Source organism: Solanum stenotomum, chromosome 11 (assembly GCF_019186545.1).
Source record: "Solanum stenotomum isolate F172 chromosome 11, ASM1918654v1, whole genome shotgun sequence".
Taxonomy (NCBI): domain Eukaryota; kingdom Viridiplantae; phylum Streptophyta; class Magnoliopsida; order Solanales; family Solanaceae; genus Solanum; species Solanum stenotomum.
In genome coordinates this window covers 36,272,770-36,300,518 of record NC_064292.1, presented here as the reverse complement: position 1 = coordinate 36,300,518, position 27,749 = coordinate 36,272,770, and the positions used below count along the sequence as shown (strand labels likewise).

Sequence of the window (27,749 nt, the reverse complement as noted above, 5' to 3'; positions counted from 1 at the left end):
GGAATTTGAGAGTCAACCCAAAACTTCAAAATAGAAACTAGAGAGTCAACAAAACTTTTATGAATTTCTCCCATACATAGTATAGGTTAAACAGAAGAATTTTGCCTTCTATTTATTTGAGTATATTTTACATACCCAAATTCAATATTGAGTTACAATACTAAAGTTGGAAAAAAGATTTTAGATTTTGAGGTGCAATGCATCAGTCGTCCCATTCCATAATAGTTGAGCAAATTGCTGGTTGGCTGCTTCTGTTGGATGGCTGGCATCAAAGAACACAAAATATGTCACATTTTTGCATAACTCATATTCTTTTACTTGCTTCTTTCCTCCACAACTATTAATTCCTTTAAATGCACCCGTCCCACAACATGCTTCTATTGATACATTAAAAACCTACACAAAACACACAAAATTACCCTTATGATTGATCCTATTAAACATAATTATATAATGTTGTGAACATCAAATAAAAACATAATACATAATCCTGCTTTTTAATTTGGCCTCAACTAACATTTATGTCTTCCAACTTTGGGTGTGCATGAGTAGACATTTAAACTTAATTGTATAAAGACATATGCATCCTATACGTGGCAATTCACGTCCTACGTGGAGTCCTACGTATATTAGTGTGTGTCTATTTGTTCAACTTTATACAAGTTTAAGTGTTTAGTTGTGCACACCCAAAGTTGGAAGCATAAATTAAGATGTAGTCAAGTTAAAAGAGCATATTTTTTTTATTATCCCTAAAATAAAACTTACCATATTTGGAAGGGTTATCAATTCTTTGAGTAAAGAGTTTGTAAAGATCAAATAATGCAAAATTAAATCCTTTGAAATTTTGTTGTAATTGTGTGAGCCTTTTGGGAAGAGCATTGTTGTGCATCTCTAGTAGTCCACTCAATTCTTGCATGCACTCACCACTTTTATCTTCTATTTGAGCATTAAATGCCCTTCCACCTGGGGAACAACCTTAAGGGGGCAATGTAAATATGATAAATTTTCTTCCTCCTTTATTGTAAATTGCCTGCTACAATATTCATTCACACAATGTTAATCAAATTTATCTAATTAATGTGGCTAATACTAGTTAACAAATTAATTATTACCGGTAAAATAGCAGTAAAATTACCCAATACCGTCTCCGAAAATTGTTCTTTAGGAAATGGAAACTTTTTAGGATTGGTAAGGTAAGGAAAAGCGTAATCGTTACTTCCCGTGCTAAACATGTATACAGCATCAGTCAGGAGTTGTTAAGACTGTTGTGACCCTAACTTATTCACCAACAATTCAACCACTTCATTGAAATGTGTTAACTGAAGATCTATAACCTGAAAATTAATTTTATTACATTCGTCGGAAAAAATTGTACATTTCATAGATAAAATAGTTATACGTATTAAAGAGATATCAAAAATGAAAAGAATATAATACGAAAGATAATAAAATGATTTTCGAAAAAAAAAAGTTCATTACAATACCGTGATTGGTTTCTACTAAACAACCTTGAGCCACTAGAAGCAAAGTTCACCCCATGAAGAAATTTATCGGTCCCAATTTCAAAAAATGCCGGAATTAATGACAAGTTAGCAAATCCCGCTTCAAAAAATAAAATAAATTAGTTACAAATACAAGAGAAGAATAAAAATGTCGATTTTTTAGTATCATTACCAATAAAATCGGATATGAGGCGACCATCATAAGGTCTACCGGTAGGAGAGTTGAAGAACGTTTCACCGAAAGGCGACCAATTAATTAGCTTGGAATTGAGTAGTAGTGTTGATATAATTATTATTTCCTGAATCTAAAATCGAATCACCAAACACAAATAGGGCACGTAAAGGTCCGTCACCTTCAACACATTTAATTGGATTGGTAAAGAAAAAGGCAAAGAAAACCAAACAGCATACTTGAACAAGTTGGTAAAGAAAGTCATTATAATTGTTTGTGATGATAATGGGGATAGTTCGATAGTTTGTCTGACTTTTATATAAAAAAATATTGTTTTCTTTTATGATTAAAATTTTAATATGGACATCTACAGATATCTCAACCTGATCCTATATTAAATGTTAGGTTAAAAATGGCAAGATTTTTTTAAATATAATTCTTTATGTAGTCTTTCCTAGGTAAATTGGTAGTTGATTGTTTACTTAATTATGTTTATTTTATTATTATAAAAATAGGAATAACACTATTGAGTGACCAATTTTTTTTTAAAAATATTAATAGATTATATACCTTTTAAATCTATTTATACTATATTTTTATTGGTTACTTTGGTAGATACAAAAAACCACCACAATTGATAATATAGTTTAAAACAAATACTATTCCTAATTTTCGATTTGAATCCAATGTATTAAAGAGTTGCTATCATATTCAGATTAGAAATATCAAACGGAAAGGTACTTTTGTAATTGAAAATTGTTTGTGGGTGTAAATGTCACACCCCAATTTCGGATGTGATGGCACGTGTCCATTTTCCATCGGACACGTCAGCCATCACATCCGAATTTGGGGTGTGACAAAATGGTATCAGAGCCCTAGGTTCATAGGTCTCACGTGTACAAGCCAAGTCTAAGTAGCGTCTCGAGGATCGGTACGGAAACGTCTGTACTTATCTTCGAGAGGCTATGGTGACTTTTAGGAAAGATCTTATCACTTGATTCTCGCGTCCTTGGTCCGATCTAATTCTTATCACTTCACTATGTTCTCTCTCTCATTGTAATGACTCGTGGTTGGTCCTGCGTGGGTGCGAGTTTAGGTGTCATCGCGTGATTTTAGTGTTAGATCTGATTTTGATGCGGAGGTGATAGGCTTGTGGAAAGGAAGTGTGATCAGACATGGAATTCTCTTCGAGACGAGTGAGTAAGGTTGTGGCCAAGGGATGTGTTTTGAGTTTATGGTATTGGAAGATAAACATTTATTAAGAGACTTCAGGAACGTCTTATTTTCTCCGGTCATTTATTCAACAATGAGATTAGTGTTTGTGTGACTTATACGACGGAAGTGGTTAGACAATGAAGAATGATGTAAGTAAAAGAATGACTATGTTGAGAGTGCTGCGACTTTGGAAACTACAGTTTGTGAAGTTCGTCATAAGGGAATGGATTGCGTAGTATATTATGATGATGAAGTTGCACCAACCAGAATCAGAAGTTCTACGATGGTTTTATAGTGTGGGTGTATATCATTACAGGGTCATTGTACGGCGACTACGACGGTACTCGTGTTATCTTGGTTAGGGTTATGGGCTATGTTGCTTCTGTCATCGATCGGGCTTATGAAATTATGCATATCATTTTCAGCCGGAGACTGAAGTGCTTTGGTAATGTTTTGCAACTATTTAATGAGTGTAAATGAACAGGTTGTTTGAATACGACCTTCTCGATGGATCTGATGTCTTCTAGTGGTGGATTTAGCGATTGTTCATGATGTGGTACTAGTGATATATGGAAGCGGAGAAATCTGAGTTGTTAGTTGTTTCACCTAATCGGGTCAGAAGGTTGATGTTGCATTCTCGATTGAGAAATCAAGTGGTTGCTACTATGAACGCTTGAGTTAAGCATTAATTATAAGGAAAGTTATAGTGGTGGATCGAGTGAATCGATCCTGTCTTGTTTCTAGGACAAGGTACGACCCTTGGGTGGTCATGATTATATTGGGAACTAATGACTTCATGATGAGTCAAAAGAAATGGGCAACAATAAGCCATGGATGAAGAAAGTTTTAACAAGTATACTCGTGTAAAAGCAATTAAGGATTTTAGCGATAAGGTACGATTAAAAAGGAATCGGGTTGGTTTTGTCAAGATATGGGTTGGCAAGGTAAGAGATGATTGGTTGTATCAACTTTTTAGCCATTGGAAGGACTTTTTGCATGGTTTGAGTTGTAGCAGTTAAATACTTGTGATTGTAGAAGAGTTCAATGAAGTTTCATTTGAGAAGTTTGACTTAAGGTAAAAGGTAATATGTGGTGGATGTTTGGCCAAGAAACTATGATGATAAATGATTTACGGGAAGAACAAGAGTCTTGCGCGACGGATATAATCTAACAAATGTGAAGGAATAAGACATCACGTGTGGATCCTTAGTTTGAAGATGAGGATTGTGTAAATTTCTGCTTTTATGTTAGATATGACAATGCAAGGTGGACTGGTTCAGCACAAATGTATGATGTGTTATCAGCTACTTTCTGAACACTTGGTATTGGTGTTAGTGGTAAACGTTGATGTATGAGGAATTCTGCAGTTTTTTAATTGGTTTGAATTGTTCAGCTTATGGAAGGTGGCTTACGAGTGTTCAACCGGAAGGACTTATAACTCTACATGGTTATTGAGGATTTTGAACTGGGTTGATAACTCTATTTATGGAATTATCTAGACTGTTGTAACGCGTTACATAAATCCTTGATGGTAAATAGAGGTTGTGTGCTCATAGTATACGGAATTATTGGAGTGACCAAGAACTGCTTCAAGTTTCGGCATGAGATATATGATGATTTGAATAATAGTTGAAGCTGGGTAAGTAAAGGATCGCGTGTAATCGATATTGGTCGTGATTCAATAGTTTTATCTCAATGAAAAGGTACTATGACATTTAGAACTTGGATTATTAGCGATTGGGTGAGACCCATATCGATCGTGGAATGCTTCAATGGAAGGAGTAAGGACCATAATTCAAAATTTTGGGAGCAACGATGTGTTTCTAAGAATGACTGGATACTAGTGGCGCTGTCTAAGGGTAAAGTAACTGGCCGATGTGACTATGATGTTCTGGTAGTATTGATATTGTTTGCTTTAATGGATTATTGTAAAGAGTATGAGAAAATGGATAAATTGAGTATGTCTATGATTGTTATGAGGCCGGACTGACTGATTGTGAAGTCAGACGAATGGGAAGGTGTGTTATGGACATCGTGGAAGGGATATCTTGGGTTGTTCAATTTCGGTTTTGTATATTCTTATGTGACCACCTACCTCATTTCAGACATGGTTTTGGATTATGATTCTCTGTCTATGTTCTGACGTGTTTTTACTTTTGTGGGTGAATACCTAGTGGTGAATCGGATGGACCGATTCATGCTCTCTAGGCAGAATAAAATACTTGTGTGGGTGGGCCGATTCAGAGATAATGGGTTCGATGTGGTATTGGGGTGGTGGAAGGTTTTCGGAAGTTCTACAAGTGTCATCTTGCTTTTGGAAAGGCGTAGAGAGGCTACCGTATATGGCTACAGTTTTTGGCTATTTTGGTATTTATCTTGCCCCTGTATGCATGGTTCAGCTAGGTGTGGTTCGATGCTTAGGTGGCCCGTGGGCCTAGTTCTTCCGTTGCTGGAGTTGTCTACAATTACGGATCCTACTTCAGTGTTTTGGTGGCATCCTTAGAGGTTTTAGATGCTTGGATGGGTCGATCATCAGTTGGATACTTGATCATTTCTATTTGTGGGTTAGATAAGCGTGATTATTCCAAGATGGATGCTCGATGGATATGCATTAGATTAGTATGACTCAGACTTGTGGAAATGTGGAAATGAGAATGGAATTTTTTCTAGAGTTGGTGATAGTTCGTGTGTTGTGAGAGCTTGGTGACTGACTTAGGTTCATCCTTGATTTTTCTGTGGTTATTGATTCTGAAATTTCTCTCGTGGTTACATGATTAGGGGTTTGTCATGGTAAATATGTTGTGGTTTTAAGATCTTAGATTCAGAATCAGTCTTTGAGTTAGTCGGTGGTTTGAAATAACCCTTTGAGGGTTAAGTTGTCAAGATTGATTTAGGAATCCTTTTTATGAATTTTTGGGATAAGGTTTAAGAATGGGTTCGTTTGGAGTAGTAATTATTGAGTTCGGAAATTTCACCTTGGGGTTGATAGCGTCGAGTATTTTTGGCTTCTTCTACTTTATGTTCGAGGACGAACATGATTTTTAGTGGTAAATAATGTAATGACCCTAAAGGTCATTTTTGGAAATTTTCATAAAATGACCGTTTTACCCCTCCCGATAGTTGCCACGAGTCCTAATTGTTGTATTTTCGAAGTTGATTTGGAGGAAAATTGATGAAAAGTTGAGTTTTTGGAAAACTGAGTTTTTAAGAGTTAAAGTTTGGTTAAAAGTGTTATTTCGAGTCATTTGGAGTTTCGAGACTCGAATCGGATTTCCGTCGATTCCAGCAGTTTTAGAATGTCGAAACGGGTCTATGAGAATTTACGGAGTCGAATTTGGAGTTAAAACAAAGATTTGAGGTCCTAAGTTGCAAAAATTGTAAAATTTTGATCAAGAGTTGACTTTGGTCAACAAACGAGGTTCCGGTGCTCGAAATGGAATTCCGAGGGCACCGTTGGATTCAGGGGGTGATTCTAAGTCTAGAATGAGTCTTGGTTGAATTTTTAGATGCCCCGAGTGCGTTTCGAGTTTTTGAGCCTAAAGTTAGTTTCTTGACGCCTTATCGGATACCGGGTCAAGGAGACCTCAAATTCAAATTCTGACGATTTCATTGAGTCCGAAATGTCATTTTCAAGCTAGTAGCATATTTGGTTTGTGTTCGGGAAGTGCCAAATGAGTTTTGGGTGAGCTTTTAAGCTTCTTGGATGCTTTGACACTATTTCAGCAAATTGTGGCAACTAAAGGGTTCATTATTAGTTTTAAAGGTCGAAAAATTATTCCGAAGGTTCTGAAATTTTGAGCATGAATTATAGGACTTATCTGCAAATTTTGGTGCATTTTCGCTAACCCGAGATTGGACTTTTATCGCAAATAAGAAATAATTGTTTACCGAGTAGAAATGATATTTGACTGGGCAAACGAGCATGAAATTGAGCTCCGATTGAACGAGCAGGTCCGTATCATTATTTAAGACATTTACAAAAAAGAATCGGGTCATTTCACTATCGTATGAGGAAATTACGGCCTTTTTAGTGAAAGATTAACTGCTGTTTTTCTGGTGCATAACAGCCATGTACTGTTATAAAAATCTCAGACTGTGTTCATTTGGTATTTTGAGCATATCGGGAGTTCTAGAGATCGGAATGGAGTGATTCTTACGGGTTTCTTCTTGAATTAATATGAGGGTTAGTATTCAATCTTCAATTCGACATTTTATCATAATTTCTTTATGTGGTTTTTTTTTTCCCTATCCGTAAACCTCTTGGGAAAAATTGGGGTTTTATCGATTTGAACTCTCTTTTTGATGAAAAAGGTATATTTACGATCCTTATGTTATGGGTAAACTGATTTTAACATAAAATTGTTGATTCATCGATTATTTTCATCATATTAACCGCGTACAATTTGGACTTTCCCGGTAAAGTTAAAGTTTGATAAATTGAGAATTTCAAGGTTGATCTTAACTCCGTTTTTGATGAAATTTCATATTTGAACTTATCTAAGCATGGGTAAGATGTTTTTCAAGAGATATTTCAATTTCGAGTCAGGGTTTCGAATCCGAATATTTTAGGCTTCTTCAAGAACGTGAATTTTCTTTCAAATTGAGTTTGTGAATTGATTTCAACTCCGTTTTCAAATTGGTTTTCACCATTAGCTTCCAAATACTTTAAGGATCATTTTACATCAAAAATTTCCAGATTTGGGTATCGTTTTCTGGTATGAGACTTTTGGATTGTTTTGCCCCTTTTCCCTAAATTTCTTGATTTTGGTGTCATTGAACTCGAATTGTGATTGTGAATAATTGTTTGAATAGATTATCGTGATCCGGATTATACTCGGAAAGGAAAGGCTTAAGTCAAGTAACTTTTGGAGTTCGTTTTATGGCAACTGGCTTCCAAACTTTGTAAAACTCTTAGACTACGCATGACTACTTTCCTAATTGTGTTGGGGAGTAACGGGGATTGAGGATGAATTTTATTTGTTGATTGAAATTGTTGTAAATGAAATATGGGGAATAAAACGAGCTAAATGTGTTATATATGACTTGAATTTGTTGAATAAGGCATGTGATAGCTGATATTGAGGGGATAGAAGAGTATGAGTAGGCAATGATTGATACAGACATTGATGTTGAGACATGTGATGTGTAATACTATGATGTGGTCGTGATATCGTTGTGATTGAGACATGTGATGTGTAATACTATGATGTGGTCGTGATATGGTTGTGATTGATGACATGTGCATATTCATTATTCATCTCATGTGTGAACTATCTGTTGCATAAGTTTTGAGACACTGATATGAGGATGGATGGATATGAGACACAGTTGAGACTAGCTCCGGCTAGCGATTTGGATGCCCATGGGTTCTGATTTGAGTATTCAGCGCGGACTGATTACGCCAACAGATGTGTATCGTAGGACAGACATGCATCACGACTACATGATCTGTGATGTGTGGATTGCATCGGTTTACCATTCTTATGTGAAATTTGATCTACTTGCTCTTATTTGTTGATCTGAGGTTGATGAGAATATAATGTTGGTTCTGGCTGTTGAATATGATCTGTTTAGTATAGGTTGATTGGTTTACTGCTAGATTAAAGTTTCGGTGGTTCGGTTGGGATTGAAAGGAGTTGTTTGTAGCTGCTAGTTTTGCTTAGTTTAGAGTTACTTGCGAGTACCTGTGGTTTTCGGTACCCACCCTTGCTTCTACACAATTGTGTAGGTTGACAGCTCTCTCTCAGATTCGGCTGAGTAGTTTCTTTAGCAGATTGAGCTTCGAGACATACTCGAGAGGTAGCGGTTCATTCCAGACGTGCCCTTGAGTTATCTTTACTTTCAGTTTTGTTCTATTCGAGAACTATACTCTGAGACTTGTATATTTTTATTCGAATTCTGTATTTAGAGGTTTGTACATGTGACAACCAAATTCTGGGTAGTGTTGAGTCTTAATTAAAGTCTTCCGCTTATTTATTATCTTTTATTCTCGTATTTCTACTTCTCTATCGTTGTGGTTGGGTTAGGCTGACCTGTCCGATGGGAAATGGACACGTGCCATCACATCCAAATTTGGGGTGTGACAGTAAAAGTCTAATTTAGAAAGAGGTTAGGTAATTATTAGACCTTTTTTTTTAGCATAGTTCTAATCTTTTTTTTTATCAAACATAAAAAATATCAACAGGGACAAGTACAAGCAAGGGGGGCTAGGCCTTACCTTACTAATCTTAATGAAGTACCTAACTTCTGCTACCTAACAAGTATGAAGAAAATAAGAGCTAGAGAGAACTAAGTATTTTTTTTATCATCACAGAGTTTGTAATACACTCCATGATGATATTACAAATGAGAATGTTTAAATAATGTAAAAATATGTCAATCAAGAAGAAAGTTGAGTTACTAGCCTCAAACTTTCTATTACTATAACATGAATTAAAAAAGATTGATTGCCCATCAAAAGTAACTTGAAGTATTTTTTTCTTGTCTTCTTTTTCAAACCTGTCCAACAACACTTGATGATTCATACATTCTTTACTGATTTATTGGATATAGTTGAACCTATTAATAATGTCAAATGGTTTTGCTTTGCCTGTCGCATCGGTAGGTGCCTTGAAACAAACTCCTCAATCATTTTACCGTCTCAACTATGTTGCCTTCCAAATGTCTTCTTTTTGCTTTTGTTGCTTCCACTTCTTTGTTGCCTAGGTGATATATCCCTTTCCCTAGCCACTCTATCAAAGCAAATGTCTAGCATATTGTCTTCCTCATCTTCATCAACAGAATCCTCACCCAAGTCCACTCCATCTTCATCAAGAGAATCTTCACCCAAATCAATTGTATTTGACACTAAGGCACTTGACTCACTTGCAAGCACACATTTAGGCACAAATACAGGAGATTCAGGACTTAATTTTCTATTTAAAGAAGGTGGTGAGACTTGTTTTTCTTGGATCAAATCGTGGTCATTCTCTGTTAACCTTACTTACTTTCCAGTAGTCTTCAATAAAGCATCCAAACTATTCGAACATAATAGGTCTCTTGAGGCATTACTAGTATCTTGCCTCTTCTCACTGTCATGAAAATTTTCAGTCGGACCCTTTTCACTACATGGAGAATTATTTTGACTAGTAGGGAAAAGATTCCGACTACTAGTTGATTTTTTTGTGTGCAACCAATGTCCAATTCTTTGTTTGATTCTCGTTTTCCACTTGCAAAACATGTTGCCCAGAATTTTCAGCGTCTTCACCATCATATGTTATTGTGTCCTTTGGAGCTGGGGATTTTTGTTTTTCAAAGGATGATTCAACCCAAGATTTACAAGAACTATCATGTGCTTTCTTAGGATCCTTCTTCACTTGTTCCTCCTCCTTGTTATCCAATGCAGCAAAAGAATTCACCATTGGGATCTCTGTTATCTTCTCTAGCTGAGGTTTTTTCCCTTTGTTTGGGGTAAAAACTCGCAAATCCTTTGTTACGTTCTAGACTTGTAGATTAGGATTTCTCTGTTGTCTTCCTGTCCCTCTATTTTGAAAGTCCATCATCTTTGTTTCTTCATTAATCCTAACTTCCTGCTTCTGAGTTTGGGTCCCTACACCCTTACTACTTGCTAGAATTCTTGATCCCTTATTCTGATGTTGACTATCACCATTGTTTTCTCCTTAATCATTCAATACTTTCAACTCTGGATGAAGGACAAAACACTTCATCTCTGTATGCCCTTAAAGCTTGCAAGTTTTGCAATACTTTGGCATATAATCATATTTTATGTTAATCCATTTTGATATGATTTCCCCCAAACTAGCCTTCTTCACTCCAACATTAATTCGTTTGGGAAAATCTCTCAAAAGATCAACTTCCACCTTGATCTTGGCAAAACTTGGCCTGAATTTGTTTTTAGTAGCCATATCCACATATAGAGGCTTTCCAACTGCCTTAGCCATAGTAAATAAGGACTCTTGAACAAAGAAATTAGGGGACAAACCAGGAAACGAGATCCAAGCCAATGACGTGATTGTTTCTGCCTCTGGATTACCCACTTAAGGGGCCTCATCTGATAGAACCCATCCTTGGCACGAAGAAAGTATGTAGGTTTTGACATTATGTGTACGTAATCCTCCATGGTGGTGAGTCGAATTAAAACATGTCTATCTCTTAAAAAGCCTATTTTGCATTCTGCCTTGATCTCGCATTGAAGAAGCACAATTTTTCGTATTTCCTCTAACTCGGGCCATCCGTAAGAGAATTTTCCTATGACAGCAAATTCCAAATCTTCTTGTATAATCATATTATCCACTTCTTCATCCCACAAGACTGTTGGTTCACCAATACATAAGTTATGTCCTTTATAGAAATAGAGTGTTTAGGTTTGGCAGTTTTTGAGGTTAAAGGAGTTCAAGTACGAAGGTATTACACGTACTGGTGGTGGCTCTCCACCTGGAAGAGGCGCCATTGCTGGCAGTAGCCATGGTACCCTCCGCTAGAAAAAAAAAGTTTTGAAAGCACATAAAAATTAATTATTAGACCATATTTTAATAAGCTTAGATATTTTTAGAATTATCTTATATGTTTGATCTTAAAAGATAGAATAAGAGTCATTACACTAAAGTAACATATTAATTTCATGACAACGAATAAAATAAACATCAAATAAAATTATAATCTTAAAGATTTTATCCAATATCTAGAATTTTGAATTCCTTATTAATCAATAAATAAAATACTGCTAAATTAGGCTAATTCACAACTAAATTTTACTAACGGTTACTCAAAACATTTTAAATATTTTTTTTGTTACGTACGACTATACGAGTCATCCAACTAAAAGTTTATCTAATAAAAGACACTTTTTAATTTTATTTTTTTATTATATAAAATTCATCAAATTTGGATTAAGTTTACTAAAAAAAATAGTCTCACTTGAATTTTCTATATTTTGTATTGAAAAATATGCATGATACCAAAATAAGTTAATTATATTTTTTAATTTACTCCGCCCGTATTAATTTTTTTGTTTTAGTTTGACTTGTCACATGTTTTAAGAAAGTAAATAAGACTTTTGAATTTTATGATCTTAAATTAAAAATATGTCAAATTACTAAAATGCTCTTTAATATTGTGGTCTTAAATATGTCATGTGAAAAGTTGGAAAAGTTGCTAAAAACAGAAAGATATTTTCTTTTTAAAATGGATTAAAAAGGAAAATAGGACAAACAAATTAAAATGAATGAAAATATTCACAAACAATTCCAACGAAATCTTTCAATTTCTTAGTATTTTACTATGTTCAACTCTATGTATTCCTCTATTGGTAGAGTATATTGAATATGCATAAATGACTATAACAAAGTTTCTCTTATTCATACCAACAACTACCCTAAAGGGAATATTTTTATGCAGTGCTAGCAATTTTATAACTATCTTTGTAGGCTCGGAATGTTTCAGGTTATGCTCTTTATTATCTCTATATACCAGTACTATAAAATATTTAGTCATGGATGGGGATATCAATATATCCATGTATAGAAATTTCAATTGCGCTCATATTCATTATTATAGGAATTTGGTTCAAGCTTTCTCTAGCCCCTTCTCATTAATGGAATCGTGATTGAGGTCGACTAGAACTATTTTTAATTAAGTGATTTTCCTTTTTACGGTGCTGACATACTGGAGGACAATTCCTAGAGATATGACCATTTTTTATGCATTTAATAACTAGGCAATCGTGTAAAACATGACCAGCTTGATGACAATTGCATCAAAATTTTACACAATCTTATTAGTGGCTGTAAAATTTAATTATCCATTGATCAAGTGAGATCCAAACAAGTTTCTTCACATTTAAGACAAGGAAGAATATCTTCAACAGTTGGCAAAGGTTTTCGGTTAAGCAATGTAGCCCGAATTGGTTCATAATCATCATTAAAAACAATCAAGAATTGAATCATTTTGTCATTATTGCGGTAGTGAAAAAATTTGGCATCGTCATCAAAAAAAATATTTAAAGCTGATTTGGCCAAGGTCAATTGATTCCAGGTGGATTCTTCATAGAGAGATTCCTCCTTTTCTTATTTCAAGGTAGCCATCTCTCTCATCCGTTGAAATCAATAAAAAAGATGAGAAATAGCATACGTAAAAAAGATGATCTCATACCTCTTTTGCAGTGTCAAACTATCCAAATTGGAGAGGAATACTTTGAAAAGAAGTGTTTCGAAGTCTTGTAATGATCTGATAATTTCGGCTATTCCAATCTTCGAAATGATCAACAAGCTTTTCGTCCATTTCAGTCTCACTTTTCTTTGGACAGATTATATGACCAGTGACGACATATCGTCACAACTTTCTCCCTTTCAAAAAACTATGCATTATCTGACACCAATGACGACAATTAGATCCATTGAAAATAACAAAAACAGATTGAAAAATATTATTCTTGTCCATGATATTCGCTCAGTAAATTAACATCAACCAAAAAAGAAGCAAAAGACAAAGGAAGAGACCCAACAAATGAACAAAGTGATGAAACAATATTAATTGCTTTGAACAAATTACTACTAGAAAGATAGAAGAGTAGATATGAATTTCAACAATCTGACGAGTCACTAATATCATGTTACAAAAAGAAACAGAAAAACACAAAAAAATCTAAAGAATTGATGGATATGTACTTCGTTAGATACAAGATAAAATAAAACACCTAAAATATCTAAACATATACTCAACCATATTTAAAATATCTCTACAATATTTACCACATCTTAACAATTTCGATTGTTTTTGTTTAAAATTAAAATCAAACTAAATTAAAAAAAAAAAAAAAAGGTATGTCTTTTTTCTTTAATTTGATTGAATGTCGATTTAGTTTTTTTATTTTCTATGAACACCCCTTCCCCTAGCAAATCAGAAAAAGATAGTGAAAAGAAGAACTTCATTTGAATAAAGGAGCATATAAATCTCTATGCATTTGAATTTTCTCTTTCAGCAAAAAAGATAAATTTTCTTGTAATTTTGTTCTACTTCTCAAGCTCAATGAAGGTTCTTCAGTTTTTTTTTTTTTTGTGTTCTATTATACAATTGTCTCACTCACATAGGTTCTTTATTTATTTTTAATGCTATCCAATAGGATTTACTTTTTGCTGGTGTTTTAGTGAGGAGTTGGGTGATATTGAACTAATGATTGTTTGTTTTATCTTTTGTTGTTTAGTTATAGGCTGCAAATTTATTTGATCTTTTATTAGTGCGTTGAAATGATTATGGCTTAGCAGAACTGACATATTTCACTAATTAATACTCACGTCATTTCATTTTATATGACTTAGTTTGACTTGATATAGAGTTTAAAAAAAAAGATTTTTGTAACTTGTGATTCAAAATAAATGATACATATTTGTGTGGCTATAAATTATTTCATTAAGGATAAAGTGAATATTCTAAAGTTTAATTGCTCAATATAAAAATGTATTATTTTTTTGAACTGACTTAAAAGAAAAGTGAGGCATATAAACTGGGACACAGGGAGTACAATTTTTATTTGATTTCTTAATACTGCCACATTGACAAATAGAAAATAGTTGTTGGAATGATCTGTTTATTGTCTTGTTAAGGGATTCTGGAATTCATTCTTTGAAAAGACAAAAAAAGCTCTTGGGAGAAAGATGTCCTTCAACTCTGAAAGTTCATTACCGCATTCCAAACAGTGGGATTATGATGTGTTTTTGAGTTTTAGAGGAGAAGATACTCGTAAGACCTTTGTCGCCCACCTTTATAGAGAATTAAGTCGAGCTGGAATCAATACCTTCAAAGATGATGAAACACTAAAAAGTGGTGTATCCATCTCACCTCAACTTGTGAGTTCCATAAAACGGTCAAGGTTTGCCATTCTCGTCTTCTCAGAGAACTATGCTTCATCCAAATGGTGCTTGGATGAGTTATCGAAGATTATGGAATGTCAACTTGAACTTGGGCAGGTAGTTGTACCAATCTTCTGCGACATCACTCCGTCAGAAGTACGCTACCAGAGAAATAGTTTTGCTAAAGCCTTTTCCAGGTATGAGGAAGATTTCAAGGGTGACACCAACAAGGTGCACAACTGGAGGAAAGCTTTAAAAGAAGCAACCGATTTGTCTGGCCATGATCTGCATGGAGCTACTTACAATGGGTTAGTAGCTATATTACTTCATTTTGTCAAGCATTTCTTCTATAATGGTTGTTGCACTTGCACATGTTTTCTTTGTACAACTCATGAACTTATTGAACTGCAAGTAACCCCTTGCCACCTACTCCCTCACCTTTCGTAAATGTAAAATATGCAGATCAGTTAAAGTTCACTTGTTCTAGTAAGTAAGGTGAGTATCATCCTTTTTGTTCTTACAATCTATACATAATTCCTATTTGAAGATTCCAATTACATTCATACTCTCCTCAAATATTTTTTCAATATTTTGTTTTGTTTTACTCTATCTGTGTTTTATTTGTCTGTGTATTTTCTTTTATTCAAGTTCTTTTTTGCTCAGANATTTTAAAAGACAATCAAGGAGAATAACCGTATATTTATTCAAATAAATAAATTGTACAATACAAATACTAGAAAGAGATAAAGAGTACATAATCTAGGTATTGAATATTAATTATTGTACTAACAATTGAAACTTTTTTTAAAATCTTTTCGTAACTTTTGTATCATTTCAAAAGAAATATTTTTTGGAACTTGTATTTGTCATTCTTCTTCCATTGCTTCCATGCCATCATCACTATTATCATCAAATATTTCATCTATTCGGTCTTCAATTTGGCTACTTAATTGTGGTAGTCCGGTATTTCTTCTTTCGGCATTGATCCAATCTCGAAACAACACCGATATTTCAAACTATCCTTTGCTAATGAATATTGATGATCTCCAGTCATAAATCTCGCCACACTAAAGACTTTCTCCGAAGCGACCGATGATGCTTGAATCGCTAGCACATCTCAAACAACCTTAGCAAGGGTCGGAAATTGATTTTCACGATTCTTCCACCATACTAATATTTGAGCTTAAAGTTGTCCTTCTTCATGCCTAATCTTTTCCCATGCCTGATTGAAATATAAATCAAAATCATTATTAGTAGAGGATTCAAGCTCAAGAAAATCATCCATCCAATCATATTCCGTATCATCACTTCTAGGCCTACAAGATGGAGATTCAACTATTGGAATATTTTTTTCCATAGCTTTATATGTATTATATAACTCTCTAACTTTTGTATATATGCTACTTTTACAATCTTCAACACTAGGAGTTTCATCATCTTTAATTTCTAAATTTGCATAAATCTTTTCAACCATTCTTTCAACACCTTTTAATTTGTAATTTGGGTTGAAAGTAGTAGAAGTCAAATAGATTTGAGGAATAGGGAAAAAATATTTTTTGAATTTTTCAATCATAAAAGCAAGTGAATCTTTAAATCGATCTTTTCCTCTATATTTTGCAAAGTTAGATGAAATAGCACAAATATTTACTAAAACAGAAGAAATTTTGGATAATATTGACCAAAAGCAGCATTTGTTGCTTTGTAAAAAACACTTAAAAATTCAATAAGTTCTTTTGTATTTTCCCAATCTTCATAGTCAATTCTTAAATTCGGGTTCACATTATGAGCATTAAAAACTAATTGTACTGACTCTTGATAAATATAAGCAATTTCGAATAAAGAATTCCATCTAGTGCATACTTCTTTTGGAATGTTTCTATATGCAAGTCCACATTCTTTACAACGATTTTTAAATTATGTAATTCTAGCTTTTATTTTAGCTTTAAAAATCCAATTACAAGCAAGTCTAATTTTTTCACAAGAAATTCCAAATTGAGAAATACCATCTTTTACTATCAAATTATACACATGTCGACACACTTAATATGAAAAGAATCATTATCAATTGGACAAAGTCTACATTTTAAATAATCAATTGCTTTTAAATTATTAGAAGCATTATGTAAAGTGACTCATTATTTTATCACATATTCCATAAAATTCTAAAATAGAGCTTATTTTTGTTGCTATATAAGAACTGACTTTAGTTTCTTCAACATATTTATACCCTAATATTCGTTTTTGCATGTTCCATTCATGGTCAATCCAATGGACAGTAATTGTAAAATAATTATTACCATTAGGACTTCGTCCCATATCAGAAGTAATAGATAATCTACCATCATAATAAACAAATAAACAACGAAGAAAATGACAATATTCTTTTTAATATTTAAAAAGATCACTTTTAATCGTACTTCTTGGAATACCTTCATAATTTGTGTTATACAATTCCCGAATATAATGAACAAAACTAGGATGTGAAGGAAATGAAAAAGGCAAACCACAAACAGCAACCATTTTAGCTAATTCTTTACGATCTTTTTCTTTACTATATGTGTAGTGTGTGCTTCGGCCAGCGGGGTTAGTCATATTTAATACACTTTGAACCATATTAGAACCACCAACTCTCATAGAATTTTCAGCTATGGGTATTCCATTTCTATTAGCCCTTTCTATGTCATCAAGGAGAGCAAATTCTTTATTATACTTTCTCAAATGTGTTCTTAGTCGTCCCGTTCCCCCTTGTGTACCCGTAGTTACATGTTCCATGGTCAATTTACATTTCGTGCAAGTAACAATAGTTTTTTCCTCATTTTGTACCAAAAATTTTCATACTAAAGATCTTTTAACACGTACATCGGTCTTTGAAAAAGTAGGTAAAGAGGGGACTTCATCTTGTTCCGGTAATTCGGTAGCTGAACTAGTAGGGGTAGGGGTCTCATCATCTTCCTCATTTATTTCTATTTCCTCATCTAATTCTTCCTCAAAATTAGTAAAACATCTATTTAAAGTCTCATGATCTACTTCATTTTCGGAATTAAATTCAATAGGTCCTTGTGACATAAAAGAAGTTTCATCAACATAAGTATAATCATTAGTATTAATTCTAAATCTAGGTGGCAAATGTTTAGAACTAGAACTATTTCATCCTCCCCTATTATTTTTTTCTTCCGACATTGATCTTTTACCACTATTTCTTTCTGAATTCATGTTCAAGTTTAAAATAATTAAATATTATGAAAAACAAGCAAGATAATATAACAAAAAAATAAAATAACTTAATTAATAAACAAATAAAAAATTAAAGTTGGAACGAATATACTGAACGTCTACGTAAAAGTAGACATATAACCAAAGCCGAAATTGAGAGATGCCAATTGAAGCTTCCGATTTACTTCAAATAAATCTCCAAAATCCGAACTCCAAGTCAATATCACAAAATAATAATTATGAATTTATGAGAGATTGAAAATTGAGAGATTTATAAGATGTTAATGAAATAGTTTGTGAATTTGTGATTTAAATGAAAGAATATGGGTATATTTATAGTGTTAAGAGATTAGAGAGGGGTGGGGGACAGTTTTGAGCCATTTTGGTCCCCAGCCCAAATTAACGTTCACCTTTTAAAAAAAAATTAAATAAAATGGGAAGTGACCGTTGAACGGACAAAAAACGGGTTCCAGTTCAATACCTGTTTCAGTACCCTATAAGACCGGTTCCTTACCCGTTCAATCGGAACCAAACTTATCGATACGGGAATCGGACCGGACCGACCTTGCCAGCCTTACTTGTGAGTTCCCTAAAACGGTCAAGGTTTGCCATTATCGTCTTCTCAGAGAACTATACTTCATCCAAATGGTGCTTGGATGAGTTATCGAAGATCATGGAATGTCAACTTGATCTTGGGCAGGTAGTTGCAGGGCCGACTCAACAAGATTGGGGGCCTAAAGCCAAATCTTAGAGAGGCCCTAATATATTTTTTTAAGGAAAAATCTTTTAAAATTCTTTTTTAAAAAAATCATCATATATACTTTTATATAAAATCTACTTTTCTAACTTTTTTAGATGCAAAGTTATCAATTATTGTTTTATAATCGATATGTTTTAATAATTCCTTTTCAATTGATAATATAGTTAATCCATTCAATATCTCTTGAGACATTGTTGATCTTAGATAAGATTTTATCAATTTTAGTTTCAAAAAACTTCTTTCAACTGAGGCAACAGTTATAGGAGTTGTTAACATTATTGTTCTATAAGCAATACTTTTTTATTCATAATTTTTAGTTTTTGTTAAAAAATCTATCAAGGGCACCTTTTTGGAATTTATTAAATTGTTCAAGTTTTCTCTTTTTCTTTTTTTTGTCAAATCAAAATCATATTTTCTAGTTGACATATTTAAATTATATAATTTTAATAATAACTAAAACAATAATATATATACTTATGAACTCAGAATATCAACAATAACATATTTTCAAGAAAAATTATAAAATAAAGTTAGAATAATAAAACTTGACTCATGAATTTGATAAGTTGATAGAACAATATTGAAATAATGTTGTGTTCCTTTAATATAATGATTGCTTGGTTCACATCTTGAGATTTTGAAGATGTAACACCCCAGAAAATTTTTGAGCTAATACTTGAATCATCCTTCGTTGTGAGTAGGATTTTACCAAGGAATTAAAATTTAACAAGTGTTAAGTTCACTAGCTGTAGCACCTTGAGTTCGAAAAAGAATTAAATTGGAAATAGCAAAATCTGAAATTTTGCAAGTTATACTTCAGTAGGAGTTTTGGGTTGACTTCAAAAGACCATAACTTTCAGTGCAAGATGAGTTAGGTGGGCTACAAGGTACCCAATGAAAGGTCTTTCAATTGTATTTCCAACGCCACTGAGTGAGATATGACCTTTTGAAGTTAGGTTGTCCAGTTAAGGAAAGTTAGCCGGAAATAGTGAGGGATATTTTGGTCTTTTCCTTACCCAATCATATTTAATTTATTTTTAGTAATATTTTAAGGGTATAATCTGATTAGGTTCAGTTTTATAATCCTAGTTTATGCCTAGGGTTTTAGTTGAGATTTCAAGAAGAGAAAAGAAGACAGAAGAGGAGAAAAGAGGAAAGGATGAAGGCGCTCGTCGACGTTCTTGAGAGTTATTGCGGATTGTCGCCATAGGTTTGATCCCTAAGAGGTATGTAAGCTTCCATAGTGTTGAGTTCTTTCACCCACACACCAATCATGATTTATTCAGCGTAATTTTGTTCTTGAAATTTAAAGATTAGAGTTCTTGATGAGTTCTTGATAAGTGTTCTTGAAGTTTCATTAAGTTTTGATGTAAGATTCTGCTTGGGTCAACTTTAAACGACCATATCTCTTAGGATATTAAGAGTTACGTGAGTCATAACCTATCCAATTAAAGGTAATTGAATCTACTTTCCAACCCCACAAATTTCAAGTCAATCCAATATATGAGTAAAAAGTTATGACTATTTTAGTAACCTATACAATGCTGTTACGTATTAGCCGACGGGAATATATTGAAAATAATCGTTTTTGTCTTTTTACCTCCAAGAAAACCATCAACGAATTTCTTGACAAATAAAAAACTCAAAACAATCAGATTTTCATCTTCACTCATGAAAATCATATTTTTTTGAACATAGAGATTTCAAGAAAACTAACTCGAGAATCTCAAGAAGGGTTTTCTTGATTGTTGACCTTCAAGCTAGGGTTTCAAGGCTTCTAATCAAGTTCTTTTTCAAGATTCTTCAAGAATATTTTACTTCTAGGTATGTAAGGCTATCATAGTGTTGGACTATTTCATCCTCACGCCCTACATCTACGTTTAAATCAGTAAAAGAAGAATTTAGGATTTTTCCCCTAGATTTGAATATTCTTGAGATAAATTGATTTTGAGTTCTTGAGTTCGTGTTTCTTTTAGAAGTTCTATTCCTAATTATCAAATTGCTATATTGTTATTGAGATCCTCCATAAACATGAGATCATGAACCTTGAATCCATAAATTCAAATTCAAGGAGAGTCAAGAGCCAAGTCTACGAAGTTCTTAGAGTATTTTCAAGAAGTCTTTTGCAAAATGCTTTTAACTTTGTTTTAAGACTTAAAGATCAAGTTGAGAAAAGAGTAAAGAGTAAAAGTTTGAAGTCCTTTACTTCAAAAGTATATGGGGACTATGTATTCCCAAAGAGTTTAAAATGTTTTCAGATTTAGACAAGAAAGGAAACCTCGATTTTTAAAGAGCCTTCGGTCTAGTTTTCAGAAAAGAGAAATAGCTTTCTAAATGAAGCAAGAGAGGAAACTGAGATTTCCAAGGTAGCCTTTGAGCTAAGTTTTTGAGCAATTATCTCAAATCAGCAGAAAGAAATNGTAAAGAGTAAAGAGTAAAAGTTTGAAGTCCTTTTCTTCAAAAGTATATGGGGACCATGTATTTCCAAAGAGTTTAAAATGTTTTCAGATTTAAACAAGAAAGGAAACCTCAATTTTTAAAGAGCCTACGGGCTAGTTTTCAGAAAAGAGAAATAACTTTCTAAATGAAGCAAGAGTGGAAACTGAGATTTTCAAGGTAGCCTTTGAGCTATGTTTTTGAGCAATTATCTCAAATCAGCAGAAAGAAGTATGTTTTAAAAACATAAAGAGCTAGTATATTTTGGGAGTAGTATTGAGCACCAATATGGGGGAGAGTTCAGATAACTCACAGCCCCATAAACCATGTAGCCATCATGGATAGAAAAGGGTCATACTTTTAATATGAAACCTTTTCGCATAGACTAGTGGATCCACTTAGTGAATTAGCTTCCTATATCACGGCAAGGTATAGGATGGGTCTCGGCAGCGTGAGGTAAAGAGTTGTAACATCACTATAGTTCTTAAGTGATGGTTGTCGGTTAGAGAAACTCCCACAGTAGTAGTAGCATGGTTCCTCAAGAGGTTTTGCTTAGTGTGAATGGGGGTATGAGACTTCATTCATGCATGGTGAGCCTCCTTATTTTCCGAAGGATTTCATTTACTTGTCAGTTTAGTCAGGATGTCATCGGTCTTGTCCCGACTTTCATCTTTATCAGTTAGAGGCTTCGTAGATAGTCAGTATAGTTAAGAAGTCTGTATTATTCATTTATTTTATTAATAGTTTTAAAGACTTAAGTGTCTATTTTATGGCGAGTTGAATATATTATTTTTATTCTAAGTTGTTCATTTGAGTTAAAAGTTTCAAAAGTTGAGTTTATTGAGTTTTATTTCAGTTTTAAGCTTTTGCATGCTTAAGTTAGTCTTCTGCTTGTATTCAGCCATGATGAGGGTTCGCTTGGGGACCATCAATGGTTCTTGAGTGCCGACCACGTTCAGGGTGTAGACTCGGGTCGTGACAAACTTGGTATCAGAGCCAGAGTTTAAGTGTCCTAGGGTGTCTATGAAGCCGTGTCAATGGGATCTTGTTTATGGTTGTGAGGGCCCCACTTCTATAAACGAGAGACTACTGACATTTAAGAAAAGTTTTCCTTCTTTCATAGTCTTAATCGTGCAATAGAGCTAAGTCATATAGATCTATTCTAACTCATGCGTTCTCAGAATCATTCGACTACCCATCATACTAGAGGTGGTTGAAAAGAAAGTCAGTCTTTTATCGATGAGTTGTTCTTAGCAAGAATCTTAAGGAAGTCATGAGACTTCAAAGTGGCTTAAGATAAGCCCAAGAGTAAGTTAAGTGTTCGGTTTAAGAGGAAAGCACTTGTATTCATATGAATCGTGCGTTTGAGCTTAAAGTGATTTGTACTCTTTTCCTTAAGCCTTGTTTCAGTTGAGATCCTTTTTATGAAATATGTTTAGAGCTTTGGAAGTATTTTCACCCGAAAAGGTAGCATGAGCTACGAGATCATAAGCAGTAGTAGTGAAAGAGCCCGTAGTTAGAGGAAAGTATGCAGAGGTTTAGTAATCCTAGAAAGGGAGATAGTGATGAGGCAAGCTATGTTGTTATAGTCATTCACTTAGTAAGTTATTAATGAAGTGTTTTCCCTTATGGTTAGACTAAGAAGTGATGAGTAGTTAACATTCCATCATATGAGGTTGAGCGTGTTGTAGCTAGAAAGAAGTTAGTGATGAAGTGTCATTATGTAGGAAATGACCAGGTGTAAGTGTTGAACAGAAAAGCAAAAGTATTCATAAATTGATAGATCTAAGCTAGGCTTATGATTTGTGATAGCATCCAAGGAAGCTCTACTCCATTGAATTATAAGGATGAAGCTTTAGAAACTCTAAGGAGGCCCATAACAAGATCTCAAACCAAGGAGTTCAATGATAAGCTCAATGGGCTTCAATCGCTGATCCAAAGGTTTCTTATTGGGGAAGAAGAGCTCAAGCCCAAGGGAGAGGANGGATTTAAGCTAGGCATATGATTTGCTTGGGAGGGTCATGATGAATATACGGTTATTGAACTGATTAAGTAGTAAAGTATAGTATAGTAGGTGGGCAATCGTATTGATATTCGGGTTTAGTAATAAAAATTAAACTTGAATTTGAGATGAGTGTCATGATCAAAAGAATGACAACATGAGGGTGTTGATGTTAGTCTTGAGGTTTAATCTAGAAGACTTGAGGGATTGAAATGTTAGCTCCAATGAATATGAGTGGTACAGGTGAGAGACCCTAACCTTTAGATAAGGGCAGTGAAGTGTGGCTATGTCACAAGAGTAAAAAGACCAACAAGAGGTAGACCATTTAGAGATGATGGAATATGTCCGTAGCCTTCAAGTGTTAGCTTTAGACCTAAGGGGGAGATGATAAGATGAGAGATCAGTCATGTGTTTGAGAGTAAGATAATGATGAGCTCCAAAGAGTTTGAGGGATATCTTTTTAGAGGACCTTTTAGTAATGAAGTTGTTAGAGTACTAAGCTTGAATGTGGTGGTAAAAAGTAATAGTTTTGGGATGAGATTCCCTATAGAGAGGTATAGAATCTGAACTTAAGGATTTGGGTTAAGCTTGTATATAGTAACAGCATACCATTAGAATCAGACCTTAGTAAGAGAAACCCCATTCCATACCCAGTACAGTCGTCATTCGAGGACGAATGATCCCAATGGGGAGATATTGTAACACCCCAGAAAATTTTTGAGCTAAGATTTGAATAATCCTTCGTTGTGAGTAGGATTTTACCGACGAATTAAAAATTAACAAGTGTTAAGTTCACTAGCTGTAGCACCTTGAGTTCGAAAAAGAATTAAATTGGAAATAGCAAAATCTGAAATTTTGCAAGTTATGCTTAAGTATGAGTTTTGGGTTGACTTCAAAACACCGTAACTTTCAATGCAGGATATGTTTGGTGGGCTACAAGGTACCCAATGAAAGGTCTTTGAATTATCTTTCCTACGCCACCGAGTTTACTCAGTTTCGAGGTCGGGTGAGTGATGTATGACCTTTTGAAGTTAGGCTATCCAGTTAAGGAAAGTTAGCTGGAAATAGTGAGGGATATTTTGGTCTTTTCCTTACCCAATCATATTTAATTAATTTTTAGTAATATTATAAGGGTATAATCTGATTAGGTTCTATTTTATAATCCTAGTTTACACCTAGGGTTTTAGTTGCGAGTTCAAGAAGAGAAAAGAAGACAGAAGAGGAGAAAAGAGGAAAGGATGAAGGCGTTCGTCGACGTTCTTGAGAGTTATTGCAGATTGTTGCCATGGGTTTGATCCCTAAGAGGTATGTAAGCATACATAGTGTTGGGTTCTTTCCCCCACACACCAAACATGATTTATTCAGCGTAATTTCGTTCTTAAAATTTAAAGATTAGAGTTCTTGATGAGCTCTTGATAGGTGTTCTTGAAGTTTCATTAAGTTTTGATATAAGATTCTGCTTGGGTTAATTATAAAATGACCATATCTCTTAGAATATTAAGAGTTACATGAGTCATATCCTATCCAATTAATGGTAATTGAATCTACTTGCCAACCCCAATAATTTCATGTCAATCAAATATCTGAGTAAAAAGTTATGACTATTTTAATAACTTATACAGTGTTGTTACGTATTAGTCGACGGGAATATATTGAAAATAATCGTTTTTGTCTTTTTACCTCCAAGAAAATCATCAACAAATTTCTTGACAAATAAAAAGTTCAAAACAATCAGATTTTCATCTTCACTCATGACAGTCATATTTTTTGGCCTTAGAGATTTCAAGAAAACTAACTCGAGAATGTCAAGAAAGGTTTTCTTGATTGTTTACCTTCAAGCTAGGGTTTCAAGGCTTCTAATTAAGTTCTTCTTCAAGATTCTTCAAGAATCTTTTTCTTCTAGGTATGTAAGGCTATCATAGTGTTGGACTAGTTCGTCCTCACGCCCTACATCTACATTTAAATTAGTAAAAGAAGAATCTAGGATTTTTCCCCTAGATTTGAATATTCTTGAGATAAGTTGATTTTGAGTTCTTGAGTTCGTGTTTCTTTTAAAAGTTCTATTCCTAATTATCGAATTGCTATATTGTTATTGGGATCCTCCATAAACATGAGATCATGAACCTTGAATCCATAAATTCAAATTCAAGAAGAGTCAAGAGCCAAGTCTAGGAAGTTCTTACAATCTTTTCAAGAAGTCTTTTGCAAAATGCTTTTAACTTTGTTTTAAGACTTAAAGATCAAGTTGAGTAAAGAGTAAAGAGTAAAAGTTTGAAGTCCTTTTCTTCAAAAGTATATGGGGACCATGTATTTCCAAAGAGTTTAAAATGTTTTCAGATTTAAACAAGAAAGGAAACCTCAATTTTTAAAGAGCCTACGGGCTAGTTTTCAGAAAAGAGAAATAACTTTCTAAATGAAGCAAGAGTGGAAACTGAGATTTTCAAGGTAGCCTTTGAGCTATGTTTTTGAGCAATTATCTCAAATCAGCAGAAAGAAGTATGTTTTAAAAACATAAAGAGCTAGTATATTTTGGGAGTAGTATTGAGCACCAATATGGGGGAGAGTTCAGATAACTCACAGCCCCATAAACCATGTAGCCATCATGGATAGAAAAGGGTCATACTTTTAATATGAAACCTTTTCGCATAGACTAGTGGATCCACTTAGTGAATTAGCTTCCTATATCACGGCAAGGTATAGGATGGGTCTCGGCAGCGTGAGGTAAAGAGTTGTAACATCACTATAGTTCTTAAGTGATGGTTGTCGGTTAGAGAAACTCCCACAGTAGTAGTAGCATGGTTCCTCAAGAGGTTTTGCTTAGTGTGAATGGGGGTATGAGACTTCATTCATGCATGGTGAGNAATGAATAAAAAGGACTCCTATATATAGGAGAAGGGGGGAAAACGTCCAAGACCCTTTATAAGAAGCTAAAAGGTCAGCCAAACCCTAGAAAGACAATTACAAGGAATCCTACTCTAGAAAGGAAATAAAGTAACCTAACTAGGAACAAATTTAGTACTTCTAGAAAAGCATTAAATGGTACTTAGGAGACCATAAATAGACTAAGGAAAATATTAATAACCTATATATAAATAAATAAATAAGGTAAATCCTAACTAGGAAAAGAATCTTGACAATCTTGGAAAGTTTGACTAGTCTTCTCTCAAAACTTGGGCAGAAAGCAACTATTGTTGTGGCTGATTCTTGGACTCTTCTTGACCTTATTTGCACGAAATTGGACCTTAAAATTTCTCATCTTGAGCTTGAATTTGGGCCACCAAATAATTGTAGCATTTGGACAATTCCTCTCCCTTGGGCTTGAGCTCTTCTTCCCAAATAAGAAACCTTTGGATCAGTGATTGAAGCCCATTGAGCTTATCATTGAACTCCTTGGTTTGAGATCTTGTTATGGGCCTCCTTAGAGTTTCTAAAGCTTCATCCTTGTCCTTCAATGGAGTAGAGATTCCTTGGATGCTATCATTCTTTCTAGGGTTTGGCTGACCTTTTAGCTTCTTATAAGGGGTCTTGGACGTTTTTCCCCCTTCTCCTATATATAGGAGTTCTTTTTATTCATTAAAGACAATTTAGATTGATATTAATAATATTTGAGAGAGTTCTTTGAACCTTTGTGACTTGTTCTTTGAGAATTTATCTTTAAACCTTTACTAGTTTCATAGTTTAAGGTATAAAGTAACTTCTTCTTGTGATATCTTTGGTTTCTTTTTGGTATTCTTTAGAAGGTGATTAGTTTCTATATACTAATTATTGTCTTTAGTTACTCATAAAGCGGTCAAGATCCGAATCTATTGTTTTGATTCGTTTTCTCAAGTAAAGGCATTAGATTTCTTCCATAAATCTATACGTTGTTACTTGGATCTTTTCAAGGCCTTAGAACATCTAATCCTTGGAAATTCGTGGATCTTTCCTTCGAATTTCTCATATCTTTAGTTAGTTTTTTTATTTCTTTTCTTTGTGCTTCCGTATTCTAATATTCAATTCTCTATTTGTGATCTCTCTTAACTTTGTTGTTATCAATTTGTTTGCGAGGGTCATGATGATCATAAGGTTATAGAACTGATTAAGTAATAAAGTATAGTATAGTAGGTGAGCAATCATATTGATATTCGGGTTTAGTAATAAACATTAAGCTTGAATTTGAGATGAGTGTCATGATCAAAAGGATGACAACATGAGGGTGCTGATGTTAGTCTTGAGGTTTAATCTAGAAGACTTGAGGAATTGAAATGTTAGCTCCAATGAATATGAGTGGTACAAGTGAGAGACCCTAATCTTTAGATAAGGGCAGTGAAGTGTGACTAAGTCTGGCAACGGAACCGGGAGGTGCCGGTTCCAATTTCGATTCGTCCCGGTCCATTACCGGTTTCGTCTTGGTTCCGGCATGTACCGGTTTGCTTCGGACTGTAGAGGGTCCGGGAGGGGTAACAGGACGGAAATCGGGATTTACCGGTTAGTCTCGGTTCCGATCCCGATCCGTCCCGGTCCGTCTCTTTTTTTTAATTCTTAATTAATTATAATTATAGCCGTTGAGAACCCGTTGGGCAACGGGTTTTGGGCCCCACCAACGGCTCTTTCACCCCATAAC

General features: G+C 34.1%; 2 protein-coding genes and 1 pseudogene across 2 annotated transcripts in view; 1 reads left to right on the top strand and 2 right to left on the bottom strand.

Annotated features, from left to right (window-relative positions):
* Positions 1–27,749, bottom strand: part of LOC125844869 (immune-associated nucleotide-binding protein 9-like) — a 947,253-nt gene that overhangs the window by 531,381 nt on the left and 388,123 nt on the right. The gene's annotated exons all lie outside the window — the stretch shown is intronic.
* On the bottom strand, positions 161–2,509 carry LOC125845878 (GDSL esterase/lipase 5-like; annotated as a pseudogene).
* The window catches only part of LOC125845877 (disease resistance protein Roq1-like), a 23,671-nt gene continuing 10,462 nt past the window's right edge, over positions 14,541–27,749 (top strand). Inside the window, exon 1 of the mRNA XM_049525371.1 lies at positions 14,541–15,146. Coding sequence (XP_049381328.1) covers positions 14,541–15,146 — 606 coding nt within the window. The remainder of the gene's footprint in view (positions 15,147–27,749) is intronic.